The following is an 11,400-nucleotide window of genomic DNA, read 5'->3' on the forward strand; positions in this document are numbered from 1 at the left end:
AGGGTTTGTCATACACTCTCAGGCTTTCAGCGCTGACGTAGATGTTCACTATACTCTCCGTGTCGTCCTGATCACAGTAAACCTGGTTGATGATGCCAGGCTGAGCGCACAGGTCCCCCGACATTTTATGGCTAATATAACTTAACGATTGATGGCAGAGTTTGTTTTAAATCTTGATATAATAGTTGTGTCTGTTTTCTGAACGAGGATGGACATTCACACTGATGACGTCAAAAGGGGAAGAGCAGAAAAACAGGAAGTTGGGAGTAATTACAGTTTTGGCGTCTGCTTGTTCCTCCTAAGTTTACCTGGTCATCGGTGAGCTTTGACATTTGATTTGTTGTCTATAACCAGAGATAAATGGTCAAGTTTCAGTGACCAATTATTGTTAACGGAAAAGCAAACAAACGATTGAAAGTCAGTGCTCAGCTTCAATCACTCTTAAAAACCACAAACCAAGCCAGAAACCTAGGTGTAGTTATGGATTCAGACCTCAACCTGAACAACCATATCAAGACAATTACAGAATCAGCCTACTGTCACCTGAAGAATATATCAAGGATTAAAGGATTTATGTCTCAACAGGATTTGGGAAAAACGTGTCCATGCATTTATCTTCAGTAGACTGGACTACTGTAACGGTGTGTTCAGGTCTCTGTAAAAAGTCAATCAGAAAGCTGCAGCTGATTCTGAACGCTTCACCTTGAGTCCTCATTAAGACCAAGAAAGTGGATCACATCACTCCAGTTCTGAAGTCTTTGCACTGGCTTCCTGTCCAACATAGAATTGACTTTAAAATCCTGCTGTTGGTTTATAAAGCACTGAATGGTTTAGGGCCAAAATACATCTCTGATCTGCTGCTACCTTATGAACCATCCCGACCCCTTAGGTTGTCTGGGACCGGTCTACTTTCTGTTCCCAGAGTCAGAACTAAACATGGAGAAGCAGCGTTCAGTTTTTCTGCTCCACATATCTGGAACAAAGTCCCAGAAAGCTGCAGGTCTGCTGAGACCCTCAGCTCCTTTAAATCAAGATTGAAGACTTTTCTGTTTGCTGCTGCCTTTAAACCTTTTATACACGAGGCCTATTTGCAGGCCTCAGCTAGAATAAAGATAAGAAATACCTAATTAAGTGTATAATTAAATAAAAAAATAATAATAAAAAAAATAAAAATAATAATTTTTTTTTATATATTTTTGAGATGAGAAAAATGATGGAACTATCAGAATACATGTTACAGGTTCACATAAGATAAGGATGGAACACAGCACAACTTGGAAAATTCAAAAGCTCGCCCTGGAAAAACAGCAATTTCAGGATAGTGTTTTTTGGAAAGTATGGAAATCCAAGACTTTAAATATGCTGAGCTCTTAGAACAACTGATATAGGCTCTATATACACAGTTATACATAGATACAGTGAAACATTTATAAAATATAGAGCATATAAAATTAGAAAACTGATTAAATATTCCAATATTTGAATACATTTTTTTTTTTTTAATTCAAAAACACTCTATATCACTTCTATGTATCACTCCTGATGTTCAATGAATCAAAAGACAGAAGATTGGACCTTTTTTGAGTGTTTTAAGCTCTTTCTAAGCCCTTTTTAGTTGTTTAGTTTAAGTTCAAATACTGCTTCAGATTCAGCCCACTCTCTCTGTTCAGGGCTGTATCTCAGCCCCCCTTTCTCCGATTTTCACCATTGAGACATCCTTCGAACCGTAGGAGCCAATATAATTGCCTGGAATTGAAAGCTAGATGATTGACAGCACTATTAACCAATAAAGCTCAAAAACGTCCCATCTGATGGCAGATCTGAAATCTAATTTGCTGAGCTTCCAACCCTCCCCAAGAAGCCGAGGAGTGTCGGAGAGACACGAATCGAACGGATTCACACGGAGCACATGCAGCTGGACATGCATGCAGTGGAAGTACGGAGATATTTCATTTTTTCGCTGAGAGTCGACCAAAAGTGAGTACAATATTCGATGAAAGCTGTGTGACTTTTTGTGTTCGAAGCTGAATATCTCTGCGATGGTTTACCGGAGAGAGAAATGGAAACTATGTCCGTAATCTCCGTCAGACGGACATGCTTTTTCATGATGCATGTTCGTAGGTAGCACGTTGCTAACGGAGTGTAGCAGCTGTTTTCTCCGGTCTGTCCCAGTCATATCGAGTATGATTTATGATATTTTGTTATTTGTTTGCTTGGCTGATGGGAGATGTGTTTGTCTCATGTAGAAGTGACCTAGTTCATGTTGTTCCCAGGACGCTGAGGTTTCTGCAGAACTATAACATCATTATATTCGTTCTTCGTGGGTTCTCTGCCAGTTACTTTTAACACAAAACTCTCTAAGTTTTTATGTACTCTGCGTCCAAATGGGGGACCCTCGGGTGCATCTGGTTTTAATTGAACCAGATTCAAAGATATTAATCAATGTCCTGCATTTCACTACTGTATTTTATTGCTTACACTTCTTTTTAGTGTTTTAATGACTGTTTTACATTTTTCAATGAATGTTCCTAATTGTTTTTAAATCTCCTTTTCTTTTGCATTATGTTTTGATGCTTTTAATGGTTTTATGTGAAGCACTTTGAATTACCTTGTTGTTGAAATGTGCGATACAAATAAACTTGCCGTACCATACAATAAATAAACCAAAACAGACAACAATGAGTGATTGTAAGGAGGCTGAGAGAAACCAATGACATTATGAATTTAGATTTAAAATAAGACCTAGGGTCTACAGTTTACATTAAATAAAAAAAAATGTCTCTACTTTCTTCACACAGAAAAATATCCAAAAGTCATGTGGTGAATGTGTTGATATGGTAATTATCTTGTTCCGTACAACAGCAAAACTATGACATGATAAAGAAACCGTCATAACAGGCATTTTGACCAGAAAATGTAAACAAAAAAAATGGAATCACTAATATTCACAGTGAAATATTTGTAATGATTACTTTTGAAGGCTTTAGTTTCTTTAGCTTTGCACAGAAATTGTTGTGTCTTGGTCTACAATGTACAAAAATGATTTACATAGTGACATTTGTGCAACTTACTCTATAATGACAAGTCATATGTGGTGAATGTGTTGTAGTACATTCCTGTTCAGATAGCCTACTCTTCCAGCATTATAGCTCCTGCTCACCCACAGTTTACCCACGCAGGTGTTTTCACTTATAGTTCATGCAGACGTCACGTGATCCCTAGCAGAGCTCCACCCAACTAGAGGGCTAATAAACCAAAGTCAAAACACCTGTGTGGATGTGCAGAGCCTTTAATACCTGTGCATCAAAACTACGCAGGGCTGTTGCTCTATAATTTAGCTTCTGACTAGCAGAGCTGCGCTTAGGAACGTGTCCATTAAATTTCAAGTTTGAAGGTGTAAAACACAGCTGCGAGCATAACTGGAGCTGATTGCTCTGCCAAAATGAACACAAGTTCAGCTGAACCGGTCGTCTGAGCCGCACACTGCAGGTGTGCCAGAGCACCTTAACATCATGTAGTCTGATGGCTTCCCAGCATGCACTGTGCTATTCGTGTGATCCGCATTGTGTTCTGATGTTTCCACTGGTGTTCACTTTGACAAAGTGGGTGAGAATGGGTCATTTGTCCCCATTTTCACCATCATTGCCATATTGCTTAGTTGTTTTCCCATAGTTCATATATAATGACCACTTCTTTTCACCGTTACCATCATTAAGTTGGTTAACATTTATTGGTTTGATGTTGCCTCGGGGCGATTGGTCGCCCCGTTGCTCAGAGGTCCTGGCGGCCGATCAACCCGGTCACGGCTGTTTTCTGTCCTGGCCCCACAGTGGTGGAATGAACTTCCCACTGACGTCAGGACAGCGGATTCGCTGCCCATCTTTCGGCGCAGGCTGAAAACCCAGCTCTTCAGGAAGTGCTACCCTGAGCCTTCCACTTAGCGCTTATTGTTTTCATACTAGCTTGTTGCACTTATTGTATTCGTACTACTTATAGCACTAACTGTTTTTCTTGTTTCTGCACTGTACTTTGGCTCTGAGTTATGCTCTGCTTCATGCTCTTAGATGCTTGTTTGGAAAAGGAAATGTACTTATGACTTCTGGTGACTAGTAGTTCTTTTGATTACCAATGTTGAATGCACTTATTGTAAGTCGCTTTGGATAAAAGCGTCTGCTAAATGACTGTAATGTAATGTAATGATGACTTGGGCTTGGGGAAGTTTACCTGCAGGAATGGTACAGCCTGGCTCCTGGTGATGGATGGGTCTACTCAAGCAGTAGCTGTTTGATTGTGAAAGGAGGTTGGATGTCAGTATGTACTTCTGTCCACATGAGGGCAAGCTATTACAGGTTTCATGCTGTTACTGTCACTTATCCAGTCAAGCTCACCATTGCTGTTGTGTATCGCCCACCAGGGCCTCTTGGTGAGTTCCTGGAGGAGCTCGACACATTAGTCTCGCACTTCCATGACGATGGCTCGGCGCTCATCCTGCTCGGTGACTTCAACATCCAGACCGATAAGCTTGAACCTCTTCTTTCATTCCTCTCCTCCTTTGACCTTTACCACTCTTCTTCTCCTCCTACCCACAAGGCCGGCAACCAGCTGGATCTTATCTTCACTAGGCACTGTTCTACTGCTAACCTCTCTGTCACTCCCCTCCAGCTCTCCGACCACTATTTCATGTCCTACTCCCTCTCCCTATCCTCTGCTCCATCACTTCCTCCACCTACCCACATGGTTTCTACCCGGAGTCATCTCCGCTCCCTCTCCCCTGCTGATCTTTCCTCTTCTGTCACCTCTGCTCTCCCTGACCCTGAATCCTTCTCTGTCCTATCCCCTGATACTGCTACTGATCTTCTCCTCTCCACCCTAACTTCTACTTTGGACAAACTCTGTCCCTTCACCTCCAGGCCTGCACGCCCAACTCCACCTGCCCCCTGGCTGTCGGACTCAGTGCGTACTGATAGACGGAGCCTAAGAGAGGCTGAGCGTAAATGGAGAAAAGGCAAACTCCCGGAGGACCTTCTTAACTTCCAAGCTCTTCTTTCCACTTTTTCCTCCTCTCTATCTACTGCTAAAGCTGCGTTCTTCCGCTCTAAAATCCTAACCTCTGCTTCCAATCCTAAAAAACTCTTTGAAACTTTCACTTCACTCCTCCAACCCCCACCCCCTCCTCCTACTTCCTCCCTTCTCCCTGATGATTTCGCCAACTTCTTTGACAAGAAGGTAAACAATATCAGATCCTCCTTCTCTCAGCCCCTCTCTCCCTGTCCAATCCTGCCCCCACAGCTCTCCCTCCCATCTCCACGCCCCATCTTACCCTTTCTGGCTCCTCTCTCCCCTAACGAGGTCCTCAACCTTGTTACATCTAACCGCCCCACCACGTGCTCCCTTGACCCGATCCCTTCCCCTCTTCTTCAGTCTATTGCGACTGAACTCCTTCCTTTCCTCACCCACCTCGTCAACACATCTCTTGTTTCAGGATGCTTTCCCACGGCCTTCAAGGCCGCCAGAGTCACCCCCCTTCTGAAGAAACCATCACTTGACCCCTCTGATGTCAAGAACTTCAGACCGGTTTCTCTTCTACCCTTTCTATCCAAAACACTTGAACGTGCTGTCTTTAACCAACTGTCTTCCTATCTCCACCAAAACAGCTTTTTGGACCCTCACCAGTCCGGGTTCAAAGTGGGTCACTCGACAGAGACGGCCCTCCTTGCGGTGACAGAGTCGCTTCACGCCGCGAGAGCTAACTCTCTCTCCTCTGTCCTGATTCTCCTTGACTTGTCTGCAGCGTTTGACACTGTGAACCATCAAATCCTCCTCTCATTCCTCGAGGGGATGGGCGTCTCAGGCTCTGCACTCTCCCTGTTTGCATCCTACCTGACGGGTCGATCCTACCAGGTGACCTGGAGGGGGGCCGTGTCGGAACCACGCATGCTGACTACATGGGTTCCGCAAGGGTCAGTTCTGGGCCCCCTTCTCTTCTCGCTCTACACAACATCTCTGGGTTCTGTTATTCGCTCGCATGACTTCTCCTACCATTGTGATGCCGATGACACCCAACTGGTCTTGTCCACCCAAGTGGAGACGCGCATTGCTGCGTGTTTGGCTGACATCTCGAAGTGGATGACGACACACCACCTCAAGCTCAACCTAGACAAAACTGAGCTACTGTTCCTCCCGGGAAAGGGTTGCCCGCACCGGGACCTGTCCATCACCATTGATGATACCGTGGTGACGCCAACTCGGACTGCGAGGAACCTGGGTGTGACCCTGGATGACCAACTGTCATTCTCGGCAAACATTTCATCCGTTACACGCTCCTGCAGATTCCTGCTCTACAACATCAGGAGGATTCGTCCCTTCCTGACTGACGAGACGGCGCAGGTTCTCATCCAGGCTCTTGTCATCTCCCGCCTGGACTACTGCAACTCTCTACTCGCCGGAGCCCCGGCGTCGGCCATCTGACCTCTGGAGCTTGTCCAGAAAGCCGCAGCTCGCCTGGTGTTCAATCGCCCCAAGTTCTCCCACACAACTTCCTTTCTCTGTTCTCTACACTGGCTACCTGTAAGAGCTCGCATCCAGTTTAAGACTCTGGTGCTAGCCTACAGGGCTGTGAAAGGAACAGCTCCTTCATATCTCCAGGCCATGGTCAAGCCTTACACCCCCGCCCGACCACTTCGCTCTGCTGCCTCGGGGCGATTGGTTGCCCTGTCGCTCAGAGGTCCTGGCGGCCGATCGACCCGGTCACGGCTGTTTTCTGTCCTGGCCCCACAGTGGTGGAATGAACTTCCCACTGACGTCAGGACAGCGGAGTCGCTGCCCATCTTTCGGCGCAGGCTAAAAACCCACCTCTTCATGAAATGCTACCCTGAGCCTTCCACTTAGCGCTTATTGTTTTCATACTAGCTTGTTGCACTTATTGTATTCATATTACTTATAGCACTAACTGTTTTTCTTGTTTCTGCCCTGTACTTTGGCTCTGAGTTATGCTCTGCTTCATGCTCTTAGATGCTTGTTTGGAAAAGGAAATGTACTTATGACTTCTGGTGACTAGTAGTTCTTTTGATTACCAATGTTGAATGCACTTATTGTAAGTCGCTTTGAATAAAAGCGTCTGCTAAATGACCGTAATGTAATGTAATGTGTTGCAATAAAATGGATGCTAGGTGTGCATCAGATGTAAATATTGGATCCATTACATTGAGTAAGGTTTCTCTCAGTTATGATATTAACAGTTTATTTGTTTTCTTTTGTTGGTACATATTATTTGTTAGCCTGTGTAGCATGGGGCCAGTTGTTGTACCTGGACAGAGTTTTTCTTGTCTGGCTCCTTATACCTTCCTAGCCACTCTGGTCAGGCTCCCTTACATTCACATTTCCACATTGTTGTAGAATTAGTAGTATTCGTGACAAAAAAAAACCCAATTTGCTTTACCATTTGTTATGGACCAAAAGTACTGAAATTGCGGATAACAGTTTGTTAGCTTTTTGATAATCGGAGAATCACACATTTATGTTTATTTTTGTAGAAGGTGTCTGTGTCTTTAGGAGGGGCGAGGGTCCAACATGGGTCAACTTTGAGGACCATGTACTAAATCATCCCAGACAAATGCTTTGTTATTAAATCACAGACGCAAAAAATAATTCATGAATTTATTATTACTGAATTTGAGCTCAGGGTCTTTCTTGTACATAAATAATACAGCACAGAGATTCACCCCTTTACTCTCAGAAGAGCAGAATGTACAGTATTGACATATTCCATGTCTGAGAGCAAAACAAAAGTGGAAAAAGTTCTAGAATGCACAATAATTAATAATGGGGTGGCTTTGGCTCAGAAGAAGAGCAGGGTGGTCCACTCATCGGCAAGACACTGAACCCCAAATTGATCCCAAAGGCTGTGCCATCCGTGTGTGAGTGTGTGTGTGAATGTGCGTGAGTTTAGGTCTGATGGGCAGGTGGCAACTTGCATGGCAGCCTCGGCCATCAGTGTGTGAATGTGTGTGTGTGTGTGTGTGTGTGTGTGAACTGGTGAATGTTGACATATCGTGTGGAGCACTTTGAGTGGTCGGAAGACAAGAAAGGTGCTCTATAAATACAAGTACATTTACCAAAAATTTGATTTTATTCAAGTACTTTCTCACAGGTAAAGTACCGTTGAAAATGGTAGGGCAAATTATTCCAGTTTTTACCTAAACCATCCGAAATCTCAACATAGTTTTCCTCGTTGAGATTATCCGGCTGTTTGTCTCCCCAGTACCTAGAGATGAACAAAGATTTAAACCATTACAAATGAATACTGTTAACATTGTTCTCTCAGAGCATGTTATAATGAGGTCCCACATCATTATCATTTTAACAGAAAATGAAATATAAACGCACACATAAAGCTCAGGTTTCTGTGAGAGTCAGATTCTGGATAATTTCTCTGTGTTAAGATAAGACTGCTGGAAGCCCTGAGCTTTAATGTAAATCGATCAGTTAATTGAATAGGCACTGTTTCTTTTCCTGTTCTGACACACATTTTGAACGTGGCACAGTGACAGTCAATGAATAAGAAAAAGTCGTACGTTTCGGTAAGTGGCGTTCCATCAACCCATTCCCAATTCCAAACACCATCTTCACGCTTTTCATCAGTCAGACCAATCCATGTTTGCCCCATAAACGAGCTGATGAATTTCTAAATTTCAAAGATAATGATCAATTATTTATCATTCTTTATTTACTGTCATGAGGTGCCTTCCTGATGACACCTGACATGTCACTGTAGAAGAAGCACTGGTGTAAATAATAAAATGAATGAAGACTGAATTACATTTAGCTGCTCGAGTTTCAGGGTCCTGGAGTTGAGCATGCTGGTTCACAGTCACACTGTCATGTCTTACTGGGACACTTCAACGGAGCCATCGTTAATGTTATTAGTAACACCTGTGCCTTTCACACTGTGACATGTCAAAATGTCACAGTGTGACAGTATTCACAGGTTTGAATGCATCATTTCCCCTTTGTTTTTTGTCTCCTTGTTAAAATGTTCACATTGTTCTGCAGCTTTGCAGAAGTCATAGACTTTCTCTTCCCTTTTCGTACATTTAAGGAAGAAATTAACCTGCTTTCCTGCACTAACCTTTTATTTTTTTTTTTTACTACTTCCACCTTTTGAAAAGGCCAAATGCCTAGTTTTGTCAAACAAATTGAAAATCAAAGTAAGTGAAAATATTTTTCTCACTTTGTTATTAAAAAAACATGTTTGTTTTGTTCTGCATTTACAAAAAATGTAAAAACAAGAGTATGTAGTACTCAAGTTCAAATAAGAGACATTGTTTTATTCCACTCACCTGCTCCTCTTTGCTTGATATGATCACCAGCTCTGCTTTATCATCTTTACAGACCTTCTTGCTGTCAGTCCAGTTTTTCATTGAGGTGGATTTTAAATAACAACTATTGCCAAACCTTGTCCAATTGTTGGGACAACGTCTCTCTGTTTAACAACACAAAATGATTTGCCTTTTTCACAATAATACTGTATAACCCCATGCCAAGATAAAAGACAAAACACAATACAGAACATGAGGCATACATCACTTTATTGCTTTTATATCATGTACTGTCTGTTGGTCATCTCTCTTCTGTCTGAATTAGCTAAAAAGCTCTTCAATACCTAAACAATGGTAAGCTAAAAATTACAATGTATTGAAGGAGTAGTTGAACATGAAAGGAAATATGCTTATCCATATTAATTATGAGAGTTAGATGAAAAGATTCATACCACTGCAGTGTCTGTACTGTAATTATGAAGCAGCTAGTTAGCTTAGCTTAAGAATAAAGACTGGAAACAGGGTTAAACAGCTAGCTTGGCTTTGTTTGAGGGTAACAAAATCTGCCTATCCGAACCACTGAAGATGAGAACAAAAATCAAATTGTAAAAATGACAAAAGCCATTTATGGGAGTAAGGTTATGTTTACTTTCTGGCCGGGACAGTAAGCCTAACACTGGACTCTCTAATGGTTGCCTGGCAATTGCTCCCTGTCAAGAAATAGTCTGTTATATAACATATTTTTTTAAAGATATTAAACAAACGTTGGGCTATATAACCTTTTAATTAATGAGCTTTAGCTTCACTGTTAGGCAAATTTTATTTTATATCTTTGGACAGAGACAGGCTAGCTGTTACCCTCTGTTTCCAGTCTTTGTGCTAAGCTAACCTAACTGGCTGCTGGCTCCAGCTATTTACCGTAGGCTAAATTCTCAGCAAGAACTTGCTTAGATTTAATTTACAAAATGTCAAACTATCCTTTTGATTAAAATCCTTATTTGTATTTTCACTCACCATCCAGCAGCTTTTGTAATTCATCTCTCTCTATGGTGAGGTTGTTGTTCGTTGCCTTCAAATGGTTTTTCTCCTCCTCTAACTGGTTCATCTTTAGGGTCAGGTTGTGATTTAAGCCTTTCTCATCGCTGTATCTTGTCTGTAGGTTGGAATTTTTCTCCCACAGTCGATTTCTCTCTACAACATCTGCCACACAGGAAGAGTCCAACATGCGAAGGGCTCAGATCTCTTACATTATATATCTATATCTATAGAGGTATATCTCAGAGATATATCTATATATATATATATATATAGAGATAGATAGATAGATAGATAGATAGATAGATAGATAGATAGATAGATAGATAGATAGATAGATAGATAGATCTCTCTCTCTGTTTACAACCATTGATTAGAATAGATGCATTTGTAAAACATACATAGGACCACCAGGACAATGACCGCCATCAGGAGGAGAAGACACAGCAGCCCCAGAAGCACCGCAGCGGCTCCGAACACATTCCTCTTTTCTGAACTCACATTGACTGAAACTGCTGTGGGCACAAATTAACAGTACTGATGAGAGCTTAGAATTATTGACCATACTTTTGAACAATTAGTTATTTTCAGCTACCCATCTTTAAAAATGGCCTTGTAGATAAACTTTAGTTTTTTTATGTCTCATTTGTCTAATCTTACAGTAAATACAACACGCTATGTATGTAGGACAGGCAGATAGATACTTTGCTGTTGGTCCTCAGTAATGTTGTCCTGTGATTTTTCTGGTGGCGTACTCTCCTCTGCACAGAAGTTGTCATAAATCCTCACATTGTCGATGTCATCACAGACATCTGTGTCTCTGTCCTCCTTCACGCCTGTCTGAAATCTAACTTTTTTGGTGAGGTCTGGCTTGGCATAGATATCCTCAGTCATGCTGTCTTCTCACTTTACCTAATTCAACTCTGGAATGGACCGATCCCACGATACTTTTGCATTTATACGACCATACTGTACAGTTGCCCTGGGAAACGGGGAAGTAAAAAGAGCTCACATAGGTTTTGTTAAAGGGAAGAAAATAGAGGAAATC

At 42.1% G+C, this 11,400-nt stretch overlaps 1 protein-coding gene across 3 annotated transcripts; it reads right to left on the reverse strand.

Annotated features, from left to right (window-relative positions):
• Positions 1-7,643: 7,643 nt before the first annotated feature.
• On the reverse strand, positions 7,644-11,368 carry LOC137884982 (CD209 antigen-like protein A). 3 transcript variants are annotated; one of them, XM_068727097.1, is made up of 6 exons: positions 11,057-11,365; positions 10,754-10,867; positions 10,332-10,517; positions 9,339-9,481; positions 8,574-8,683; positions 7,644-8,263 (listed from the first exon to the last, which is right to left on the reverse strand). In XM_068727097.1, exons 1-6 carry the CDS (start codon positions 11,244-11,246, stop codon positions 8,128-8,130), a joined length of 879 nt encoding a protein of 292 aa, XP_068583198.1. In that variant the 5' UTR covers positions 11,247-11,365; the 3' UTR covers positions 7,644-8,127. The 3 variants fall into 3 exon arrangements, with proteins under 3 accessions (XP_068583198.1, XP_068583200.1, XP_068583199.1); XM_068727099.1 differs by having other exon boundaries at positions 11,142-11,364; XM_068727098.1 differs by lacking the exon at positions 8,574-8,683 and having other exon boundaries at positions 11,057-11,368.
• Between the last annotated feature and the right edge of the window lie 32 nt (positions 11,369-11,400).

Source organism: Cebidichthys violaceus, unplaced genomic scaffold, assembly GCF_023349555.1.
Source record: "Cebidichthys violaceus isolate CVI_PGR_0920_01 unplaced genomic scaffold, fCebVio1.0.p SCAF_4, whole genome shotgun sequence".
NCBI lineage: Eukaryota > Metazoa > Chordata > Actinopteri > Perciformes > Stichaeidae > Cebidichthys > Cebidichthys violaceus.

Bases quoted from the DNA above. Each gene is read 5' to 3' on its own strand.
- LOC137884982 (XM_068727097.1), bottom strand. From the start codon at position 11,246: ATGACTGAGGATATCTATGCCAAGCCAGACCTCACCAAAAAAGTTAGA. The intron at 9,482-10,331 runs GTGAGTGAAAAT...GTTGTTAAACAG, and splicing joins ATTACAAAAGCTGCTGGATG to AGAGACGTTGTCCCAACAAT. The intron at 8,684-9,338 runs GTGAGTGGAATA...TTTGAAATTTAG, and splicing joins TATCAAGCAAAGAGGAGCAG to AAATTCATCAGCTCGTTTAT.